General features: G+C 52.8%; 1 protein-coding gene across 1 annotated transcript; it reads left to right on the top strand.

The window, feature by feature from the left end:
* The first annotated feature begins 17464 nt into the window (after window positions 1-17464).
* CHI3L1 (chitinase 3 like 1) lies at window positions 17465-24035 on the top strand. The gene is made up of 10 exons (XM_036423062.2): window positions 17465-17608; window positions 17842-17871; window positions 18495-18696; window positions 19588-19644; window positions 20283-20433; window positions 21082-21203; window positions 22260-22383; window positions 22800-22982; window positions 23256-23372; window positions 23517-24035. Exons 1-10 carry the CDS (start codon window positions 17470-17472, stop codon window positions 23655-23657), a joined length of 1266 nt encoding a protein of 421 aa, XP_036278955.1. The 5' UTR covers window positions 17465-17469; the 3' UTR covers window positions 23658-24035.
* The last annotated feature ends 1351 nt before the right edge of the window (window positions 24036-25386 follow it).

Genomic DNA, 25386 nt, shown 5'->3' with positions numbered 1-25386 from the left:
CCAAAAAATCTACAAACACAATGCTAACCTGTCCCTACTTCAAATACAAACAGAAACAAATCAAAACACAGGCAAGGGGAGCACAAGCAAAGATGAACACAAGCCGCAGGAAAAGATGAACACAAGCAAACTCAGCAAGCAAACACAAGCAAAGCGCCACAAATCATACACACCCTGCTAGCTCTTCTCACGTAAACACTTTGATGCACAATCCAATTACACGACGCGCCTGGTTCAGGGCCCACTCACAGTACGCTTTCTAGACAAGAACACACACTAAAATTAATACACTGCAAAGACTTCATTGGGAAAATGGAGGCCACGCGGCACTACACCTCTGAGGGAGCACGACCGTCCGTGGTGGCCTTTTGCCTTCCTTTCAGTGACATTCTCACACAAAGACATCTCTTAGGTGGCAAATTCCAAAAACAGGAAATAAGAACAATTTACATACCATTAACAAATTAAAGTGGCCTCAAAGACCACTATCTCGACGACACAATGACTTAATGGCTACGACTATTCACAGCCATCAACGTTGCCCAGCTCTTTTTACATATTATTACCAGTGACAATGTTTGCTTTCTAAAACTTTGACACAGGAAACCTTACCACAAATCCTGCCTGCCTGCCTGCCTCCCTGCAAGCTTACCTCCTGAAAAAATAAAACACAAACACATTCAGCAAAATAACCTCACAACCTCCATGTGATCTTGCATTCCTCGGTGCACGACAAAAATATACAACAATAAAAACTCTACAACATGGAAAAAAAAACTAAAATCAAAACCTACACTACCCAGTCTCCTACAAGATTGACACAAGCACATTGCCTGACACAACCTCCATGTGATCTTGCATTCCTCGGTGCACGACAAAAATATACAGCAATACAAACTCTACAACATGGGGAAAAAAACTAAAATCAAAACCTACACTACCCGGTCTCCTACAAGATTGACACAAGCACATTGCCTGACACAAAATAGGTTCCTGACATTAACCTTTTGTGGTCAAACCCAATACTCACAATTCCCACCAAACACGTCCCCGGGGAAACTCACTCACATTCCCACCCATTCCACCTGATATATATAGTGGCAACCGTACTTTGGTAAAAACTGCTGTTTGATTTTTAAGCCTGCTAAGTCTGGCTGTTGCATCTGATTAAACCACTGGGTACTTACCTCAGCTTACAAGTGAAGACCTGGAGGCTAAGGCAATGTTTTCTTGCCTGGGAACAGGACCACAGGACATTAATTCCCACTGACTCAGTAGCTTCGGGGATAGAAATTGTACATAACCTTTAGAGACTAACCGCTGAGCTCTGCTTCTGTGTTATCGCTATTGCAAGATAGGGCCACATTCCAATATCCAACAGGATGTGACTGGGAACTAACCCTGTGGGCTGTCCCGGGTCTTTAGATTTTAGTCTTGAGGATTTAGAATTTAAAAAAAAGGAAAATTCCTGTGATTTGAACCTTTAAAAGGGACTGCCTACCCCTAAAACGGTGCAGTCATTTCGAGTCCACCTGCGTGTGGTGCTCTTGTGGCTGTCTATGACAGTTCAATAAATCCTTGCCTGCTTTTTTTAATTAATTAATCAGCCTCCGGTAGTCTTATTTTGAACCCAGGGTTCGACCTTGTTGGACCCCCCGAAGGAGACCCCTGCCCTTACCCAGGATCAACGACGACCCAGTCAAACGCAAGAGACGGCACTTGATGCAAATAGCAAGAGGATTTATTCCAGCATGCTGGGACCTGACCTGTTACTCACGCAGGAGCAGCCAAGTCAAGTCACGAGCAGAACTTCTTACAGGCTTATAAAGGCAAAAACCGCAAAGTTAGAACAAAGGACAAGGGGAGGGGGTCTTCCAGAAAGAGGGACAGGAATTCCTTGAGGGGAGGATAGACATTATCACAAGGAACAGGGTGGAACCGCCGCAGGACATTGATAATACATCCAGTTTACTACCTCTAGGGGCTGAGTCTGGTGGTCTGGTGCTGTGTGGCTCATACCCTGTCTTTCCTGGGGCAGTTCTAAAGGTCACATTCTCACGGGAAGTCTGGGCTAGCAGGGGAATTTTTCTATATTATTTCTTTCAGCCTCTACAACCTCACAACAACACCTCACTTACACAAACATTAGCATCAAAAACTACTGCACCGACGCCACCACTCAACATTCGCCTTCCATCCAAAATATACATAACACAACTCACACCTTACTTGCCTCTTCCTAGGCCTGTCTACACTCACTCCTCAACCACAAACACATGTCCTACCACAACACACACAACGCAAACCATCGTCCACGCTCCTTCATGACCAACAACACAACACAACACAATGAAACACACTGACCACACACACACACACACACACACACACACACCTCCAGGAAAAAAACGAGGACCAGCAGGACAGACAGATCATCCACACCCACAAGGCCTAGCAGAAAACTTCCTCCCCATTTAAAAAGCCCAATTATCATGCAAACATCAACAATTTACAGCCTTTTCAGCAATCCCAGTCCTTTTGCATTAGCCATCCACCATACTTTCCTAATAATGGCCCATCAAGGCTCCCTTTCCGGATTGCCCTGGGGAGGGAAATAGCATCTGCATATCAATAACAGCCTCCACAGACACTTCTGGCAAAAATATACAAACTACCATGCCCTGACAAAAAAAGGACAATTTTTGATTCTCCTTTCAAAGCAACTACATCGTCCTCAACTAAAAACCACACTGGCTCCACAATACAAGCAAAGGCATCAAAACCTAAGGAATTCATTGCCTGAACAGACATTAAAAAACATAGACCGTGAGACTTTGATTTAAAAAATCCACATATTACCACAACACCAAGAATCTCACACACATGACAATATAACATTAGAAATGCATCCGCTGTCTACAAAACAGGCCAACAAGTAAGGACACCAAATAAGGAATAACACTTCAAATGACATGGACAACACTTTGAAATTAAAACTCGACACAACACATACCACTGTCTCAGGACTCAAAAATGCCTCCACATCATCAACAAACAACCACACCTCGGAGGCACATCAACGGGTACCGTGCCTCACCTCACTTCTCACAACAGCACAACACTTGCGAGCTTGCACTTACAACACACCACCACACGCACGTGTGGCTCCACCCTCACCAGGTGAAGGGTCCTTTACACAGAAAACACCGATGGACATAAATTAGGCACCTACCTGGATAAACAACTTACATCACAAGCACAAAGGAACAGACTTCATCTACACTAAAAACTCCTGCACCTATTGACTCAATGCCAATCACTGTCCTCGGACTCTGTGTTCTGGGATCGAACCATGGGTTCAAAATAAGACCACCGGAGACTGATAAGTAATTAAAAAAGCAGGCAAGGATTTCTTGAAATATCTGGCCAGGACAGCAACGAGAGCACCACAAGCAGATGGTCTCCACACGACTGCACCGTTGCAGTGGTAGGCAGTACCTTTTAAAGGTTCAAACCACAGGAAATTAACTTTGTTCAAAGTTATAAATCCTAAAGACTAAATTCTAAAGACATTACTACCTACAGTAACCTGTTAGATATTTAATTTTCAATCCATCTTTTGTGGTTAGCTTAGGTCTCTGGGTTTGCAAGACTGCCACCGAAGCCTTCCCTGAGCTTCTCAGGTTAGCATATGGCTCTTTTCTGTCACAGTTGTAAAACACAATTACCTACGCTGCTTTTTGGCGTCAACTTCCCTGGCCCACCCTCAGACCAGCGGACTTAGCCTGATAGCGCAGATGAAAGCCTCTCCCCTTTTTAATCGCCTGGACTCTGTGTCTTGCTTCTGCGTCTCAAACCTCGCAGCTGGAACTTTACAACAACCACACTTCACTCCACCACCTTCCTGATTCATCTCACAGCTTCTCTTTCCCGTGGGAGGACACCGCCCCGCTCCTTTGTCCCATATCAGACCCTCACCTACAACCCCACAACGCTTCTGCACTCAAGAAGACAAAAACAAAAAGAAAACAGAAACAAAAGCCTCATATGCCTTTTTTAAAATCCCAGTCATCCAGACACAGCAAAACGTGACCAACAAAAGGCACGCACACGGCAGACTGAGCCACACCGGTCTGAACAGCTGGGCTCCGGCTCAAACCCAAACCTGGAAACAATTTCTCACACTTTGTTTCTTAATGAAGATGTTGATGACTTCTTATTTTTTTCTTTCCAAAAGTAATGGACAGGGATACAGAGTTAGAAACATGGATAACAAGCAAACATCAATCAGCTGCTCATACAAGCATCCCCCCCCCCAGGAAAATGTGACCGCAACAGCCGTACATGCCCTTGACCGGGTAAGATCCGGGAACCTTTTACTCCGCAGCCACATGCTCTAGCCACACAATCAGCCAAACCAGTTTGAACAATTTCTTAGACTTTGGAGGAGTCCATAGGAGAAATCAAAAATAGAGGAAAACGCACACACACTCTGATATTCAGGAGACTCATCCACATTATGGGGAGATTTTCCAGAACTCACTGCCTTTTCAGAGCATTCTCAAGGCGCAACACCTACTTTCCTGGTATACAAACATTTACACATGAACCAAAAGTTAGAAAAGGACACACACAAACAAGGAAATTATCCAAATGCCCCCCTTAAAAACAGCCATGGACCCACTGGGACAACGGCGGAGACACAGGAACTGTAAGGACCAACAACAACACATGGGAACTACAAATTGCCAAAAAAAAATACCAACATACACATTAGACAACCTCATGCCATCGTTTCTTAGTTATAACAATATAAAAATACACACACACAGTGAACCTACTGCCCCAATAAATGTCTCTCCTCATACCTCCTAGCTAACATGGAGCTTTGACACGACCTTAATAAACACACAACAAACACGATGCACAACAATATCCATGCATGGACACAACGCTCTACAAAATACCACTTTGCAACACCTGCTTTCACACAATTTCATTCAAACAAGGACACAGACGTGAAAGAAACCCAACCCACCCACACAATTCCGGGCAGTGGGTTTACAGTGCTATTTTGCAAAAACAAAAAAACAAAACAAAACATTTAGATGGCTGCAGACGACTTAACACTAACCATTCACAACAACAAAGAAAACACTTCAGATCCCAGGGGGAGGTGGGGGGATGCGCCTGCAGGGGGACCAAAAACGGAACTTAAAACTCAATACCACCTTTCACAACAAGGTCCTCCCACATGCAAAACAACAATGGCCGATCAAGATGCAAATGGCTCGTCCTCAGGGAACAGATTGCCCGCCCCAGGACTTAGACATCGAGTAACTCCTTTGCATTTCAACCTTTGCATTCAACTGCAGCCTAGGGGGCGGGGGGGGGGGGGGGGGGGGGGGGGGTGCCCTAGAATTCGCTTCAATTTGCGAGCGTGCCAGGCACCACTGCCCTCACTAAGGCAAGAAAAAACGGCCTGCAAACCACATGGGAAACACAACCAGAACTCAACACACAAATAAGACCCCAGCTGGTTTTTCACAACAAACAGTGCTCAACGCACTTCCATGGCATCAGGGAATCGAGCAAACTCAAACTGCATCCTGGGGGAGGGGGGTTTGCCCATGGGGGATAGCAGCAATCCCAATGCACTCCACCATTTCATCATGAAAACCTTACAGACAACACATACCCTGGAACATGAACTCCACATGGGGGCTCAAACACCTGCTGATGGCTGCCTTCAAAATGGCAAGTATGGGGGGAAGGGGGGACACGGGTCCACAGGGCCTTGGACAGTGGAACGGGGCCTCCTCACGCCTCAGGGACATCGCCTCCCAACCACAACACTCACTGTGGAGTGAGTGTTGTGGTTGGGAGGAACAAAAAAGGAACATTCTTCACATAACAATGCAATCCTATTCTCAACGAATCACAATCAACGTCACACTATTTCATTAAAATTTAAAATAAAAAATTAAACCTTCTCAAAACTGCCTCTGAACAACATTTAGGAACACTCGGCTCCATTCCAAAACACTTGGATACAAACAACCACAACTTCCACACACAAAAAAAAAAAAAGGAAAAAGAAAACGCACAGTCACCACACGCCTCAAGAGACGTCACAAATAACAACACACCTTAGCCATGAACGGCAACTCACTTGAGGGGCGCAAAAAAAGGATAACCCCTTGACAACACACTCTGCAAAGGCACACATCACTCCAACACATCACAAGGAAAACTCCACAGAAAAACAACACACAAACATGTCTCATTGGCGACACCTTATGACCAACGCAAGAAACGCCTACACAACCAGACACCTATCAGCAACATGGACAGGGCACAAAAAAGTATCATCGCTGAGGACTTGGCGACATCTACTGACAAACGGAGGAAACGCCTTCAAAGAGAGAAACCTCTCAGCACAATGTCATCGGCGATCACTTGGCGACACCTGCTGACCAACGTGGGAAACGCCTTGACAATAAGACACTTCTCAGCACCATGGACACAGACGACATGGCTAGCACCGAGGTTCCTGGAATAGAGTTTCTTTAAAAATTATTATTTTTTAAAAAAGCACGGAGTGCAGCAAAATAAACAAAAAGAAAAACCTCCACGTGTCATCACTTCTCTTGCTGCAGCACTTCATTTAAAAAATTACTCATTTTTGACTTGCAATATCACACAATTCACAAAACTCACCAATGATTATATTGCCATATTTCACAGATGGAAAAGGACACATCAAGCCCACTTTAAAAAATCCAAATTTCACTGAAAGCACTAGGCCTCACACGTGCTGCTAACACCACAGGACAACACCTTCACTCACACGAAAGGAGCTTCACAGGCAAGGCTTGCGATGGCACATCTTTAACACTCAACAGCACCACCATCCCACTGCTGCTCACTAATCACACCATCATCTTACAACTTACACAGCGCAACACTCTCCACTTCAAAAAGGACTGGATGGGGGTGGTGGGGAATCTCATTCAGGGTGCCACTCAGTCATCTCACGGGGAACTGCCAGACAACACTGGACGGATAACCCCTTGGCGACCATCAGAGAGAACGGGTGCACAACCCACAATAAGAATTACCATAAATTCCAATTCTCCCTCATCAAGGATTCCAGATTTCTTCCTCCTCTCTCTTCCTTTAACAAATAATAAAACATCTTTCCAATACACTTAAAAAAACAATATGTTGTGCAGAAACCGGTTTGGCTCAGCGGTAGAGCGTCGGTCTAGGAGCTGAAGAGTCCCAGGTTCAATTCCGCTCAGGGGCATGTATATTGGTTGCGGGCATATTCCCAGTAGGAGGTGTGCAAGAGGCAGCTGATCGATGACTCTCTCTCATCGATGTTTCTAACTCTCTCTCTCTCTCTCTCTCTCTCTCTCTCTCTCTCTCTCTCTCTCTCTCTCTCTCTCTCTCTCTTTCTCTCTCTCTCGCTTCCTCTCTGTAAAAAATAAATAAAATATATCTTTAAAAATATGTGTTGCAACAAAAACTACTCAACACAATCTTTTTAGAACACATTTGCATTAAAACACTCAATGGATAGAGCGTGGGCTTGGGAACTGAAGGGTCCCGGGTTAGATTCCAGTCAAGGGCATGTACCTTGGTTAAGGGCATATTCCCAGTAGGGGATGTGCAAAAGGCAACTGATCGATGACTCTCTCTCATCAATGTTTCTAACTCTCTCTCTCTCTCTCTCTCTCTCTCTCTCTCTCTCTCACTCACTCTCTCCCTTCCTTTCTGTACAAAATCAATAAAATATATTAAAAATAAATAAATAAATTTGAGATACTTAAAAAGGGGGGGGGGATGTGTCTACCATAAACAACACTCACAAATAATACCAGCTGCCTCGTTAATGGTGGCCTTGCCGTTACTGACAGTTTCAATCATGGCACCCTATAAAAAGCATGTTTGGGAATGGGGGTAGGGATTGGTAAGGTATGTACACATATAGCTTTTTTTTATATATTTTTTTCATTTATTACAGAGAGGAAAAGAGAGGGATAGAGAGTTAGATGCATCAATGAGAGAGAATCATCGGTCAGCCTCACACTGGGAATATGCCCACAACCCAGGTACGTGCCCTTGACCGGAATCGAACCGGGGACCATTCAGTCTGCAGGCTGACCCTCTATCCACTGAGCAAAACCGGTTTTGGCACACATGTAATATCTTAATAAAAATAAATAAATAAAAACTTCAAAAAGAAAAGAAAAAAAATAATGGCAGCCTCTAGGGTACTGACTGGCACAGTGAATGCACAGGTTCACAATGTCATTGCAGCAGCATAGCCCTCTCTTTGGGCTGGCCAGGAAGGATTGCAAAATCTCGTCCATCCAGGGAAGGAATGATTCCCACCTGGATGATTTTGAGGTTTGTTTGTTTGTTTGTTGTTGCCCCCCTCCCTTGTTTTGGGGCAGAATTCTTTGTTACGTTCTCAGGGCATTAGCTAGAATTTCAGTGCCACAGACAGAAGCGTACAGTGTTATTTCTTGCATGGCTACAAAAGTAAACTGGTAACTAGTAACCATAGCCTGGTAACTAGTAACCAGGTAACTAGCAACCAGGCAACTAGTAACATGGCAAGTAATAACCTGGCCACTAGTTACCTGGTAACCAGTTTACCAGTTTACCAGTAACCAGGCAATCAGTTACCTGCTAACCGTGTAACTAGTAAGCAGTAACATGTACCCTGGTAACTAGTAACCAGTATCTTAGTAACTTGTAAACTTATGACTAATAACCTTAGTGAAGGATACTTGTGACGTCTTGCATGCCTTATTAGTGGATTATGGTGGCCTCTCGAAAGGACAATGATTCTCACACTACTCCAGTACCTCGCTGTATGGACTGGCTGCCTCCATAATGGCGGCTTCCATGGTACCCACTGCTGTACTCGTAGCAGACTCCAGGTTACTCGCTGCCTCACGGACAGCGGCCCCCAACGTAACGGCTGCCTTAGAAGAGGCCACCCGCCCCGGACTGGCTGCCTGATCAGTGGAGGCCTCGCTGTACGGATGGCATCGAGACTGGCAACCTCTATCGAGGACGCCTCAGCCTCACCAGACTCCAGCACCTCTCTGTGAGGACTGGCTGCCATACTCCAGCACCTCTCTGTAAGGACTGCCTGCCTCGATTATGGTGGCTTCCAGGTTTAGAAGGAATTCATTATGTCAGTGCAGCAGCCGAGGCCTCCCTTTGCAGGGCTGCAGAGGGAAGAGGTGAAGAACACACAACTATGACTGCGGTCCTTCCAGGGATGGAATGATTGCCGCCCTGGACAGCCTTGCTGATCTTGTGACCATGTTTTCCTGGGTAGAATTTTAGTCAGGTTCACAGGGCTTTAGCTGGAATTTCAGCACCAGGGACAGAGGCACAGTGTGTCATTCCTTGAATGGCCACAGGAGGGCAGCAGAGGATAGTTTTTTTATCTGACCGCTTCCTTTGAAGGTCCGTAGACAGACGTGTACACTATAAACAGTAACTAACTTGAAGGAAAATGAAAGCGTTTAACCTATAAAACCAGTGTATAACTCTGCTCTATGGTTACATTCTCATAAATAACAAAATAAGGAGTCCTTACGAAGCATATTTCTACAGGATTATTTTATCTTTCAATTTTAAAAGAAACAGGCATAGTTATCAAACAGAAGACCTTAAGTTACCCGAAAACAGTTCAAAATAAATGTGCTGCAACGCCAAATTATTAACGACAATATTTTAATCAGAAAAAAAAAACTTATTTAGCATAAACCTGTTTGGCTCAGCGGTAGAGTGTCGGTCTGCAAACTGAAAGTTCCCAGGTTCGATTCCGGTCAAGGGCATATACATTGGTTGCTGGCACATCCCCGGTAGGGGGTGTGCAAGAGGAAGCTGGTCGATGTTTCTCTCTCTTCGACGTTTCTAGCTCTCTATCTCTCTCCCTTTCTCTCTGAAAAAAATCAACAAAATATTTTTTAAAAAACTTATTTACAACTACTTTACTAACATTTAAAAAATGGCTCAGTAATAATAACTCTGATGTCACAGAAGTAGCTTGAAAAAATATGAAGCAATGTTAAAATTGACTAGGATCCAGGACAGACTGACTCCTTTGGATGCTTCTCAAATACAGAGTAATTCACATTTTGAAACACACCTCAAATTCATCTTCAGCAAACCAAAGTCATCTTTTGCAAAGCAAATTCTCTTTCCAATTATAATTTACCTTTTCCACTTCTGACCACAACACTGACCCCTCACCCTGAATCCCTAACATCAACCCCAGCCCTAGCCCAAGTCCCAGCCTTGGCCTTTGACCCTTGACTGCACTAAAATTAATATTTTAAGAAGTGAGTAGACAGAGCCAGAGGGGAAGGGAATGGGGCGCAGCCTGCCCAGTGGATCTTGCCGAGGGACTGGCCTGGTCGCATGCCCCGCAGTGGCGGCAGCAGAGCACAGCTCCCCAGGGAGCAAGGCAGCCCCTGGTCCCTGCACACTGTCTGGCATCGGGTTTCCCGGGTCTCCGGCCCACCAACCACCGTCCTTAGGGCCCTCAGGATGGTCAAGGACATATCAGCCGCATGTTCCACCAGAACCTGCAGGGCCTGATGCATGGCATCCACAACCACGGGGAGGACAAGCCCACTATGATACTGCATCCTCCCCCAAGACATGCCTCTCCTTTGGCCTCCGTCGTCCACAGCAAGCAGAACAGCCACATCTATTTGTCCGCTTCTGACTCTATTGCCTCCCCTTCTAAGGGCGTCTGTAATCACACTGGGACCTGTGGGGTATCCAGGGTGCTCCCCTCTCAGGGGATATAGGAGGCTTGCCTGTTCTCCCTAGAACTTCTGGAAGAACCTGTCTTGTGACAGCAGCTGCAGGAGACTTTGAGTCTCACCTCCTTCCCCCAATCAGTTCCAAACAACCACTGCTCCTTTAGCCTAAGGCCCTGAAGTGTTGCAGTCACACACGCTGCTCCAGGACACAGCCCCTCAACCCTCTTAAACACATTAGCCTCCAGATGCTCTTCTGCATCCATCTTGCTCACTATCCACCTTGAACAGCACCAGCCCTGGGTTGTAATCACCGGGCCTGGAAGAGTCCATCACACCATTTAGAAAATAAGATGCGAAGGTGTAACTGCAGCACAGGCAACGGAGACAGATGTGAGCTAGACTTACCAGGTAATAGGGATGTGAATGTTCAATCACGGTGTTGTACACCGGAAAGTAATGTATCAATGTATGCCAATTATACATAAAAATAAATTCAGAATCGTAACAACAAAAGTGCATACAGTTCGTAGCTGGTGTTGCTCACTGGTTAGACCATTTGCTTGCCAGACACACACTCACCACTCCAGTTAACAATGGCACAAAGAAACATCTTAGGCAGGGTGGGTGGGTGGGTGGCCGTAAGGGAACCTCAGTGCAGCAGTTTACGGGGGCCTCCCTTTGCATACCTGGGGTGGGAAGAGGTAAGAACACAGACCTGTCACTAGAGAATGATTGCTGCCCTGGACAGCTTTGATGATTTGGTGGGTTTTCCTTCCTTTTTGGGGTACAATTTTTGGTTGCGTACACAGGGCTTTAGCTGGAAGTTCAGCACCATGGACCGAAACATGGTGTGTTATTCCTTCAACAGCCACAAGAGGGCAGCATAGTATTATTTTTAAACAGGAATTGGCTGAGCGCGTCTTTGGAGGGCTAAAGTAATGAGTATCTAGAAATCATATAGGTGTACCGCATAATCAGTTATTTACTTGAATGAAAAGATAAGCGCTTATCCTATAAAACCACTAGGAAAGTCTGCTTTATGTTTAAGTTCAAATAAATCAATAAATAAGGGATGCTTGGTCTTAGCACATTTCTACAGATTTATTTTATTTTTCATTCTGAAAGAGACATAAACAAAGATCAAGCTAAACCCTATGAGTTACAAGAACACGTATTGAAAACAATATGTTTCAACAACAAAGCACTACCTGGAATCTTATGTTCGGGGGGGGAAATATTTTTAAAACTTATTTCCTAAGAGGAAAAGAAAATACTCAGTAATAACAACCTAATGTCACAGAAGTTACTTGAAAAAATATGAAGCAATATTGGAATTCACTAAGATCCTGGAAGGGGTGACTCAATGTTCATGCTGCTGTAATTCAATTAGACAAATTCACCTTTTTAAGAAAAAATTGATCTTTTTTAGGTATCTTTACAAATTTTATTTTTATTGGTTTCAGAAATAGAGAGAGAGAGAGATAGAAACATCAATGATGACAAAGAATCATGGATCTGCTGCCTCCTGCATGCCCCATACTTGGGATCCAGCATGCAATCAAAGCATGTGATCTGTACAAGAATTGAACCTGGGGTTTTCCAGTCCAAAGTCCTCGCCTCTGTCCCCTAAATCAAAACGGCTAGGGCTCAGCTTGATTTTTTTTGGGGGGGGGGGGAGGTTGTTTCTAACTAGCGATTCAATGTCTTTTAGCTGTTCAACACTACACCAAATTTCTGATTTCTCCTTAAGTAGGTTGGATCTGAAACTCTTTAGCACTCCCCACAACAAAGATCCAGTGCCCACCCACCCCCCTTCCTCACAAGTGGGTCCCAGGGTGACGGTGACATCATCAAAATGTTCTTCTATTTCACTCTGAACTCAGACTGTGGGTTCCCTGTGTAGGGCACTCTTTTGAGATGAAGTCGTGGAACTTGGTTGTCCCTTTTCTCCATCGGTCCTTCTCAAGTGGGTCAGGCTGTAAACCTGCAATTCCCCCAGAGGTTGCTGGAGTCCCCCGAGATTGTCTAATGTCCATTAGACAGTCATGAACCTCCTGCAAAAGGCAAACGTTGTTCGTCTAGAAACACCATCCTTGCCTCCTTCCACAGAGCTCCCGAGGGACGTGCAGGCCCAGCACACTAACCCCTGCACTTACACCTTCTTCCTCCCTCTTCCCTGACCCCCCACCCCACTAGGCGAGGCTAAAGCTGCAGAATGCCACTCTCCCAACATTGTAAGATTCTGTCCCAGGAGACCCTGGCTGACGGAGCAGCGCCCCAACATGCAGAGGACAAAGCCATGGCAAAGCATTCTGGACGGAGCTGCCTCTGACGGGTCGGTGGAGGGTATTTTATCAGGAGAGGGGAGCAGAGAACAGATGCATAGGCACACACACACACACACACACACACACACACACCCCTCACTCCCGTACTTATGCTGTCCAGGCAACTACTGTCTCTCAGCACCTTCCTGAGAAGCAACCTGGTCTCCTGTGCTCATCCCACTATCCTTCCTGAGCACCAGACCCAGCTTCCCAGCTTCAGAGATTAGTGGAAAGAGGAAACAGCCACATTCCTCCAATACTTCATTCATTCGGGCAACAAGTGTTTTCCAAACGTGTCCTGGGAGAGAAGTGTTCCTCCCAAAGCCCATTGTTACATTTCCTGGGGGTCACGTCCCATTTTGTGCAGCATGGCGTGGGGAGGGGAGATCACATGCCATTCCTGGCATTCCTCTCCATGGCCTCCCAAAGACGGCAGGTGAGACCTGGGAATGGCCCTCCTTCAGTGGGTTCTTGCCATTCCCAGCTGTTGTGCAGGCCAAGAATAACTGGTGCTGCCAAGCACCCAGCCCAGGCTTAGCCAAGGACACCCTCCCAGTCCTTGCACACTCACAATCTCCTCCATTCCTTGGAGACCAAACACTCAGGGGACACCTAAAAGGGGAGAAGGACCGAGTGCCCACAACCCCGCCTTCTTTAGGACCTGCCCTTGGCCTTTCTCTGCTGTGGCAGAGACCACAGCACCGAGGGGCCGGACCTGCAGGCCGGTTGGCTGTGTTCCCTGAACTCCTTCCTGGCATATATCTGAGATCCTCAAGCTGTAGCAATCGTTCCCATGACCTTATAAGTGGGCTTCTGTAGCATGGAAATCTCCACCCAGCCCATTTATTTTTAAGTATGTTTTTATTGATTTCAGAGAGGAAGGGAGAGGGGGAGAGAGAGAAACATCAGTGATGAGAGACAATCATGGATCAGCCGCCCAACACTGGGGATCGAGCCAGCACCCTGGTTCCGTGCCCTGATCGGAAATTGCACTGTGACACCGTGACCCCCTGCTTCATAGCCATGGGCCGCCGCCACCTGCCCCTGAATGCCACTGCCCAGGGAAAAGGACAGAGAGGGAGGGCCTGAGCTTCCTCTGCCTTAGGTGTCACCCTCACCCAGCTCCCCTAACCACAGGCCTCCTCTCAACCGAAGCCTTGAGGTGACTCGGGGGCTCGCTCCCTCCTGTCTGCCCTGCTCCATATCTGCAGGGGCAGCACTAGCCGACGTCAGCCAGTGGCTGAGCGCCACATCCACGCTGTGTCCAGAGACTCCCCGGTGACTCAGGGGTGTCTGGCCTTGGACGGCTTCCACGTCTCCACCCCCACGGGTGGGGGGATCTCCAGAGCACCAGGCCCCACATGACTGGAGACAACCTCTTCCTACTCCTTTGATTCAGGAGCAGGAGCCATGGTCTATTAAGAGAGTGATCTCCTGGGAAAATAGTGCTGTGAGGGCCAAACAGCAATGTCACGTCAAAGAGTGTCAGTGCGGGTGCTGCTGAGGCTGCCAGTATACTGCAAGCGATGGAGGAAGCACCACACTCCTGATTTTTGCAGGAAGAAAAAACCATCCTTTCTTTATTGGCTGGGACTGTGGATGGAGGTAATTGAGCGCTGACACCACACTCATGGCTTCATCGTCTCACATGTATTGAGTCTACGGGGGAGAGAAGACTTGCCCACAGCCTTGAGAATCGAGATGAACTGCGCTGTGAACCATGATGCTAGCAAACCAGACACTTCCAAAGGAAGGGGCAGCCACCTCTGGATGAGGGGTAGGCGAGGGCTTTCACACCGAGGCACCGGCCCTGAGGCGGAGCCTTGAACGCCGTCACACCTTCCTTAGACACCCAGGCAGAGCACAACCCAGGGAGGACTGAGCCAGGATGCCCAGGGCACGCCCACACGAACCAGGCGTGCGACTTGCCATCGCCATCGGACGGAGGAGAGGCGGGGCCAGACTGAGCAGGTTCCTGGGCACTGAGACCCAGCCCTCAGAGTGAGCTCGTGCAGCCCTGCCCGCTGTCCTGAGCGCTGTTCCTGGGGTGAGGGCCTGGCCTGCAGTCCCCTGGGACTGACCTCATTTCTCTCTCACAAGCTCGGGGAGACACATTCCTCTCTCTTCCTCAAGAGTGTGCAATGCAAGCTGGTCACCACACACACGCGCTTTCTCAACAGCAGGAAATGAGGCCAACTGTTTTGAGACAGCATTCTGCCTTGATGAAGGGCTATGGTCGTTTTCCTGTCACATTTGTCTTATTTTTGGAAACAGTTTTGTTCCTAAGGGGCCGGCCTGTTGGGGAACGGGTGGGATATGGGCGCCTGGGAGGGGGATGAAATAGGAATGAGCAGAACCGTGTGGAAGGCAGAGGAGAGAGGGTTGGACTCAAGGGAACCCAGAGAGTCTTGAAAAGGATGCCAGACCTGGAATTGTTCCCCGGCTCTGCCTCTTCTCCCCGTTGTTAATGTAAGAAACATTCAAATCCTCAAAAAATATTTTTAAGAATTTATCTGCGTCCAAGTGAAGACAATTACCAGGAAGATCTCTGAGAATGCTTCTGCAGGCCTTTTTGCATTTGCCAGACGAGGGCTGGATTACAAGGTGGTTAAAAAGATTATGTGCTCCATTGATTACCAGTGCTTATGCTTATTTTTTTTCTTCCTGTTCTTCTTTTTATTTTTTTAGTTATGACTTTTCAAAAGGGTGTGTTAACCTAGAGGAGAAGGAGGAGGAGGTGGAGGAGAGCCCTAGCTGGTTTGGCTAAATGGATAGAGGATTGGCCTGAAGACTGAAAGGTCCCAGGTTCGATTCCAGTCAAGGGCACAGGCCCTGGTTGTGGGCTTGATACCTACTGGAGGGCTTGCAGGAGGCAGCAGATCCATGATTCTCTCATCATTGATATTTTCTATCTCTCTCTCCTTCCTTCCTCTATGAAATCAATAAAAATATATTTTTTAAAAAGTGGAACAGCCGAAACCCATGTGGTTCAGTGCATAGTGTGTCAGCCTGCGGACTCAAGTGGAACAATGGACAGGGTTTGGTTAAGGATAAGATAAGCCTCTTAGTCGTAGAGAAGTTGTACGCCGGGCTTCAGTCGACCTGAGCCTATGAGGTAATTTAGAGTGAAAACTGGGTGTTTCCTAACTCTGCTCCCATTGTGAAAAGCTCTGCATGCCTGCTGCTCTATTAGAGCAAAAACTGGAAATCAGAGGAGGTCCCTCCCGGGGACCCAACTGGGAGAAGAACAGGGGCCCTCGGCGGTCAGTGTGCCCACCATCTGGGCACAAAACCAGTCAGAGGCCTCAAAGCGGGAGCACTGACTCTTCAGTGTTCACAGAGGGTGACTCAGACCCACTCACAGTCGGACGAGGACGTGCTCCGGGTTTGCAGGGAGCAGATGGGAGACGAGGAGACTCGCATGAGACTGGGAGGCTCGTGTGGCGAACTCTGATGAGGACCGAACGTTCTTGTGCAAGGAAAGGCCTTGGCGGAGAGGCCCTGACCCATGCCAGCACTCGCTGTTCTGAACTTTTCACTCACTGCCTATTCATTACGTTAGAGCCGGCAAAGAATGGGCCTGCCCCGGAGCTTTGGCCAAACTATGTACCCGCAAACAGGGCCAAGCCATGCGGAGCCTCGGTCAGAAGTTTGGGTCTTCTTCTGAGAGTGATGAGGGCCAAGAGGAATGAAGACCAAGTGACGTCCTTGGGCCTAGCCTAGAAAAGGCTTGGGAAGGGGGAGCAGCAGCTGTGAAAATGAGGAGGGATGGCCTGCTCCTGGGGAAGCAGGAGCCGGGACTGCTCCCTGGAGCCTCCTGCAGCCCCAGGCTCCCAACAGCCTCTTCAGCTCCTTCTGGGGGACGTCCCCGACTTTTCCGACTTTTTCTTTCAGAGCCAGCACATCCGTTGGTGAAAGGCCTTGGCTCTCTTCTCGGGCTGAGCTGTGGGACACAGCGTGGGGAGAGGATCGCGGAGGGGAGGGGTAGGCTGCTGCTGGGCTCGCTGGAACACACTGGGCAGCCTTGTTTGGGGCGCGGGGGTTACACAACAGTTTCCACCTGGCCGAGAGCCTGGACGAATTAGAGGCTGCCAGGAAAGCCTGGTCATGCTGCCGGGGAGCTGGGGCTGGTCGCAGAGGCCGGGGGTGGAGGCTGGAAATGAGGATGAGCTGCGGGAACCCCCTCACCCTGTTGACTTTGGCTGGCAGGTGCCTCAGGAAGACCTAGCCTGGGTTTTCAAAACTGCAGGTTTCTCAATCCTCCTTGGGCAGACGGTGCTCCTCCCCGCCACTCCCCAGCCTGCTGGTTCCTTCACTGCCAGTCAGTTCCCATAAATGGGATGGTTTGGGGCCCAGGGGGGTGGAGGGACAGGTATAAAAGGAAGTGTGAGGCCCCAGCTGGTCACAGGAGCACAGCAAGAGGCCACACCATGCCGCTCTCTGCTGCGGCCAGGATGGGGCTGAGGGTGGCTCAGACAGGTCTCTGGGCTGACTACGGGTCTGGGTTGTGGGTGTTCAGGCTGAAGGGCCCAGACAGCCTGCAGAGCCACTGCACAAAGATGCCTGGACCTGCAGTGGGGACGGCAGAGGCAGTGGAAGGAGAGGAAGCAGAGCTGGGGGCGGGGGAGGGAGGAGAGGAGGAAGTGGAGGGGGGAGGAGAAGAGGAGGAAGGGCAGGTACGCTTGCAAGGTCTGACCCTGGATCTCCCACAGGCTTTGTGGTCCTGCTGGTGGTGCAGAGCTGTAAGTAACCCCCTCGGGTCCCGGGAGGCGGGGGTGGTGAGGGGAGTGGCGAGGAAGGACTGGCAGATTAACGTTTGTTAAAGGGAGGTGATGGCTATCTGGTGTTTATTTTACTAGTGTCTACTTTTCTGTATATTTGAACTTTTTCAAAATACAAATATCTCAAAGGCTCGGGTTCAGTGAGGCCGGGGGAGCCCAGTGCGGCTTGGCAGGGAGATGCCCGCTGCCCTGCCTCCCCGGCCAGGAGGGCAGAAACGCTTCCTTGGCAGCAGGAGGACTTGGGACCCTGCCCTGGGCCCAGCTTGGGGGACGGGCTGAGGAGCCAGGGGGCCCACAAGCCAGGACTCCCAGGGGAGGGCAGAGAAGAGGTGGCCAGAGTCTTTCAGGTCAAGGACCCCCTCAGCACCTGCCAGGTCAACACAGAGGCCAGGGTCTCCCCCAGGAACCCTTACAACCTCACTCCTACTTCTCAGCCCAGGGGCTCCCAGAGGCAGAGGCGCGGGAGCCGCCCCTTCATTCACATCCTAACTTGGCTCACAACTCTGCCCTGAGGGCTGAGCTCAGAGCTCAGTGAGGGGTCCCTGGCAAAACCCTGGCCTGGGTCCCACCCAACGTTTCCGCAGGTGCCACCTACAAGCTGGTCTGCTACTACACCAGCTGGTCCCAGTACCGAGAGGGCGCCGCGAGCTGCTTCCCGGACGCCATAGACCCGTTCCTCTGCACCCACATCATCTACAGCTTCGCCAACATCAGCAACGACGAGATCGACACCTGGGAGTGGAACGACGTGACGCTCTACGACACGCTGAACGCACTCAAGACCAGGTGGGGCCGGGAGGGGCAGGGAGGATGGAGGAGAGAGGAGAGAGGATGGAGGATGGAGGAGGGAGGATGGAGGGTGGAGGGTGGAGGGTGGAGGATGGAGGATGGAGGATGGAGGAGGGAGGGTGGAGGATGGAGGAGGGAGGAGGGAGAATGGAGGATGGAGGATGGAGGGTGGAGGATGGAGGGTGGAGGATGGAGGAGAGAGGGTGGAGGATGGAGGGTGGAGGATGGAGGAGGGAGGAGGGAGGATAGAGGATGGAGGATGGAGGAGGGAGGAGGGAGGATGGAGGAAGAAGGAGGGAGGAGGGAGGAGGCAGGATGTAGGAGGGAGGAGGCAGGATGGAGGATGGAGGATGGAGCATGGAGGATAGAGGATGGAGGATGGAGGAGGGAGGAGGGAGGAGAGAGGATGGAGGATGGAGGAGGGAGGATGGAGGATGGAGGATGGAGGAGGGAGGAGGGAGGAGAGAGGAGGGAGGATGGAGGGTGGAGGAGGGAGGGCGGCTGGCCCAGGGCACAACACCCACCCAGCACCCGCCTCTGGGCAGATTGTCCAGGGCCTTGGCTCTCGTGGGAGGCGGTGACGAGGGCGGGTGCTGGGCAGTGTGTGGGATGCTGATAGAGGGCGCCACTGAGCTCTGAGAAGAGAGGCTGCTGGTCACTGTCGCTGTCCCTGAGGGCGTCTCTCGGGGGCATAGACCTTGCTGCGGCTCCATTTCCTGTTTCCTGGGGGAGCGGGCTCGGGGGGGCGGGGGCGTTTGGGAGACAGGCAGCCCGCCTGAGTCTTAGAAAATGAAACTTGGGGATGGAAGGACCTCAGAAGCCAAACCTGGGGACACCTGGTGTCTCGGCACTTCCACCACCTGCCTCCCGCCTCCTCTTGCCCCACAGGAACCCCAACCTGAAGACCCTCCTGTCCGTGGGAGGATGGAGCTTCGGTTCTGAAAGGTAGGACCCCTCCCCAGAGGAAGCTGGACTGGGAGTGCGGAGGCATGAGGGTCACAGGACCCCACACTGGTTAGCACAGGGGCGGAAATGCCATCAATGCACCACCTCGGTAAAGCCAAGAAACCGGAGCCCACAGAGCCAGCGGGACTTGTCAAGAGTCGCACAACCGCTGACAGTGGATCTTCTAGGTCCTTATTACCAACTTAGGCCTGAGGCCGGACCGAGGGGTGGGAAGAATGGGAAATGGGAGGAGAGCCTGAGAGGACTTCCCGGGGTGGGTGGCGTGGGAGCAGGGCGTACCGAGGGTGCGGGGCACGGCCACAGCAGCTCCCATTCAGTGAGTGGCTACTAAGTGCCAGGCGCCCTTTCCAGCCATTTCACAGGCAATCCTCACAGCAGCACAAAGAGTGTCTGGGTGTCCCCATTTCACAGATGAGCTCACTGAGACCCAGGCTACCACCTGTGCGAGGGGCTTGGCTTGTGGTGACCGAGCCGCCCTCAGAAACCACCGAGGCCGTGTCTCCTGGGGCTGTGGGCTCAGGCTCCCTGCTCCTGGGGCACAGAGACCACCCCCACCCCAAGGGACCCTGCCCAGGGTCTCAGCACTGAGCACTCTTCGGTGGTGATTGCTTTCCTAGATTTTCCAAAATAGCCTCCAACGCCCAGAGTCGCAGGACGTTCATCAAGTCGGTGCCACCGTTCCTCCGGGCCCACGGCTTCGACGGGCTGGACCTGGCCTGGCTCTACCCGGGCAGAAGGGACAAGCGGCATCTCACCTCTCTGGTCAAGGTGTGGCCGGGTTCGGGACAGGGGCAGGGAGGCGGGCGGGACCAGGAGGGTGGACAGAGCTGTCTCCCGCCGATGTCCTGGGAAGGCGGGGAAGAGGGACTGAGGCCTCTGTGCTTCAGGGTCCTGGGACCTGACCCCGGAGGAGGACCCACAGGCCTGTGCCCAGAGACCCCGCAGAGCAGGAAGAGCCGTGGCCACGGTGGGGCGGGGTGGGGTCAGTACACAAGCACCCATGTATCATGCCCACCTAGTGGGTGTCACTGTGCACAGTCCTTGGCGGGCGACACGCAGGCACATCCGGGGAGGGCAGCTCACGCACCTCCAGGGGCCGGGGAGCGGCCGTCCAGAGAGATGGCCGCAGCACCAGGCACGCTCACTCTGGTCTCGTGTGGCTGCTGGGACAGCGCAGACCGGAGCAGATCCCACCACAGTGCCCTGCGGTCCAGCTGGGAGCGCATGGCCCCGCCAGGGCGGAGTCTGGGGTGACGGGGTGGGGTGAGCACAGGATGAGCCCAGGAGGAGGTGGGTAGGCCTGGGCACAGGACCGCTGAGGCCCTCAGGGGGATGTGAGGTGCCAGAGCTGGCCTCCCACCAGGGGCTCTCTCCCACCCCCGGGGCCCCTTTCACTGGCTGCCTCCCTCACACCAGGAAATGAAGGCCGAGTTTGTAAAGGAAGCCCAGAAGGAATCTCAGCCGCTGCTCCTGAGCGCCGCGGTGTCCGCCGGGAAGGTGGCCCTGGACAGAGGCTACGACATGGCCCAGCTGGCCCAGTGAGTCCCGCCACCGCCCTCCGCGAGAGCCCCAGGCAGCCAGGGGGCCACGCTCCCTCTCTGTCTGTCTCCCCCTCCGTCACGGGAACAAGAACACCCCTCCTCCCTTTCACCTGGGTCGGTACCGACGGGGAGGGAGTGGCTAGGAAGGAGTGTGTGGGGAAAGGAAACAGGAAGAGCTTACACACCGGCCGCCCGCCGGGCGCTGTCCGCAGGAGGCTGAGTGCTTCCCCTTGAGCCGGCCTTTCCTTCCCCGGCAGCCAGGGCACCTGAGAGGCTCACACAGGCGGGTCCCCCTGCTCCTCCACCTGCCCCAACCCCCCAAAGTGAGAGGCAGACAGCCAAGGACCTGATGGCCGGTGGGGCCTGGCCTGGGCCTCAGGAAGCCAGGAGTGAAGGACAAGGGCTTCCCTGTGACGTTGGAATCCTCGTTGCCACCGGAGGGAGGGGAGACTCGGAGCCCAAATGGACCAAGAGGAGGGTAGGGCTCAGGCATTGGCCCCCAGCACCTGACGCTCAGGCCACGCGTCTACCTGCTGCCTCAGCTGTGTGTGGGGTCAGGTCCGGTGCCCTCTGTCTTGTTGACATTTTGGGGGGGAAAATTTTTTTATTGATTTCAGAGAAGAAGGGGGAGAGAGAGAGAGAGAGAGAGAGAGAGAGAGAGAGAGAGAGAGAGAGAGGAACATCAATGAGGAGAGAGAATCATGGATCCTGCACGCCACATACTGGGGATCAAGCCCATAACCCAGGCCTGTGCCCAGACAAGAAATTAAACTTTGACCTCCTGGGTCACAGGTCAACACTCAAGCACTGAGTCGCAACGGCTGGGCAGTTGATGACACTTTGAATCTGCTCTCAACGCAACGAGCCTCTGGGCTGGAGGGGCTGGTCTGTGAGCCTGGCAGCGGGTCGTGGGCAAGACCGGGTCCGGGTGGACGGCTTGTCTCCCTGGTCTGGCGGAGGAGCAGGGAGACCGGCCTGTGTGAGCCTGTGCTCACACCGCGCAGGGCTGGCGGCCTCTCTGGTTCCCACCTCGCGCTCCCTCCGCTCCCACAGGCACCTGGACTTCATCAGCCTCATGACCTACGACTTCCACGGGGCCTGGCGCCAGAGCACGGGACACCACAGCCCCCTGTTCCGAGGCCAGGAGATGGCCAGTTCTGACAGATACAGCAACGTTGTGAGTGGGGGAGTCCTGGCAGGCGGGGGGACGAGGGGCCTTGGTCACAGATGCGGGAACTGAGGCCCGGGGGCCACGCGTCCCCCACAGTCTAAGAACAGAGGCCGCCACCCCTCTGTGGAGTAGCCTGACCCCAACTGACATTCCAGGGCCCACGTGCAGGCCGAGGGGGGCGAGGGGATGGCTGGGGCTGGGGCCGGGGCCGAGGAGGCCGGCTGGGCCTAGACCTGCCTCTGTGCCCGTGGAGCAAGCCTGCTGCCCGGTCCACAGCCATCGGGGCGAACAGCCTCCCTGTGTCAGGAGGCTTTTGGAGACCCAAGCTGCGCAGTGCCCTTAGACCGGGGTATGGTCCCTTGGAGGAAGGGGAGCCCCCTTGTGCGTAGGACAGACTGATGGCTCCCCCCCACCACCCCCAGGACTATGCCGTGAGCTACGTGCTCAGGCTGGGGGTGCCGGCCGAGAAGCTGCTCATGGGCATCCCCACCTTCGGAAGGAGCTTCACGCTGGCCTCTGCCCAGATCGGCGTGGGCGCCCCCTGCTCGGGGCCCGGGCTGCCCGGCCAGTTCACCAAGGAGGACGGGACCCTGGCTTACTATGAGGTGAGTCGGGAGAAGGGGGTTCCAGGGGAGGGTGAGCCCCCTCCCCGTCCCCCCACACCCCTCTTCATTGTCCCAGGGGACAGCGTCCAGGCTGAGGGCAGTGAGGCCCATACAGTCTTCCTCTGGCCGCCAGCTCCAGGCGCTCTGGCTTCTGGCCGCCCCCGCTGCTCGAAGCCGGCAGCTCGGGGACATGGGCTGGCGTGGGGCTGAGAGAGGCTGGAGGCGTCGCACCTGGTGCCCTGCAGCCCCTCACCCTGACCGTCCTCTGCTCAGATCTGCGGCTTCCTCCATGGAGCCACCGTGCACCAGCTCCTTGACCAGCGGGTGCCCTACGCCACCAAGGGCAACCAGTGGCTGGGGTACGATGACCGGGAGAGCGTCAGAACCAAGGTAGGGCCTCAGCCACGCCCCAGGAGGAGGAGGGAGAGGAGGCCTGGGTGCCGGCGGGAGGGCGACGGGGAGGGGCCAGGATAGCAGGTCCCCCCCACACTCCTCGGGAAGGAACCCAGCGCTGCCCCCTGGCCTCCCCGCCAGGTGCAGTACCTGAAGAACCGGCGGCTGGCCGGCGCCATGGTGTGGGCCCTGGACCTGGACGACTTCCGGGGCACCTTCTGCGGCCAGAGCCTGCCGTTCCCTCTCACCAGCGCCGTCAAGGAAGCCCTGGCCGCCGCCTAGCGCTCCGTCCAGCACGCGCTGGGCAGGCAGGGCACCCGGGGTCTTGCTGCTCAGGAGCTGGTCAACTCAGGCTCCTTCCCGGGCCCTGCAGAGGGGCCAGCTCTGAGCTCAGCCCTCCGCTTTGTGTACATGCAGGGGTTGGGGAGGGGATGTGGGCAGAGAGGATCCCACGGGGTCAGGCAGGGACAGCGCACATGCTGAGGAGTGAAAACGCTGCCCCTCCCCGGCCTCCTCGACAGCACGGCCGTCAAGCAGGAAGCAGTGACCACACAAGGCACAGCCCCCGCACGGCCCGGCTTCAACCTTCCCCAGGAGCCTCCCCGTGCCTCCCGCCCAGCTCCCGTCGCTCAATAAAGCTCCACAGCATCTGCGTTGGCACCTGCTGTCCCGTCTCTGAGGCCCGTGGCTTCCCTCTCCGCTCTCGTCTGGTTCCTCCCTCCCAAGCTTGGGGCCCTGCATGGCCACTGCTGGGGCCTTGGGGGTCCCCAGAGGAGGCCGCCTCTTCACACCCGCCTGCCGTGGCTTCACCCGGCAGGGCTGGGAGCGTCCACTGAAACTCCGTCATCCAGGGACCTCGGCTCGGCTCCGGGTGAGAGAGCCCAGTGTCTGTAAGACCGGCAGGAAGGAGAGGGGGGACACCCCACCCTACCCCTTCAGCTGCCAGGGGAGAGGTGCAGGAGCCAGCACAGGGCCGGGGTGTGGAGCTCCGACAGCTCTCCAGCTGGAAGGAGACACCCAGGTTGCATCACGCTATGTCCTCAATATGTCCCAAGTCTGGATCCAGCCATGGTCCTGCCGTTCCCAAGGGCTCACCGCCACGGAGGGCCCTTCCTATCGCCACAGCAACCCTCGTCTCTCTCCGGGGACACGCTGGGCCCTCAACCCCGCAGGGCTCCTCCGCCGGGCTGGCCGGGGACAGGGGTGGGCAGGGGGGACGTGAGGGAGGAAGTGCTGTGAGCCAGAGAGAGTCCTCGGGGATGCATTCGTGGAGGCCTGACGGCTGGACTCTGTGACTTGGCCAGTGGTTTGTGACACTGGTTTGAGGCATGGGGAAGGAAATGCCTACTGGCTGCACTGAAATCTGAACCAGCTGGAGCTGGACAGATGCAACTGGTCTGAAGGTCACAGCTCAGCCAAAGGCAAAAAACGGTGGGGACCTGGCCAAGGCTGCGAGGAACGTGACATTTCCCCCCTGGCCAGTAGGGCCAAGCCTTCCCTAATGCCCGAGGGAAATATAAGCTATGCATGCTTCTGCATCATGCTATACTCCACCACGCAAGGGTCTTTTTAAAAAAATATATATATAACACTATTGATGTCAGAGAGGAAGGGAGAGCGACAGAGAGAGAGAAACATCAATGATGAGAGAGAGCCATGGATAGGCTGCCTCCTGCGCACCTCCCTCTGCCCGGGCATGTGCCCTTGGCCGGAATCAAACCCGGGACCCTTCACTCCACAGGCTGATGCTCTATACACGGAGCCAAACCAGGCAGGGCCACACAAGGGTCTTTGAAAGCGGGGCTGTGAGCCCTCCACGGCAGCCACCCCCTGCGCCCTGCCCCTGGGCCAGCCTCCCGCTCACACGCCCGGCAGGGTGACTCAGGGTCCTGCCGTTAGTCACGTTCACTTATAGCTGCAGACTCAGCGCAGGGATGGGGCTTCCAGGGCCCACCCCCTGCCCAGCAGGACCCTGAGTCAGCTGGCTCAGGCCCCGCACGCAACTTCCCGA

Source organism: Pipistrellus kuhlii, unplaced genomic scaffold, assembly GCF_014108245.1.
Source record: "Pipistrellus kuhlii isolate mPipKuh1 unplaced genomic scaffold, mPipKuh1.p scaffold_m20_p_75, whole genome shotgun sequence".
Classification (NCBI taxonomy): Eukaryota; Metazoa; Chordata; class Mammalia; order Chiroptera; family Vespertilionidae; genus Pipistrellus; species Pipistrellus kuhlii.
This window is presented reverse-complemented; position numbering and strand designations above follow the sequence as displayed.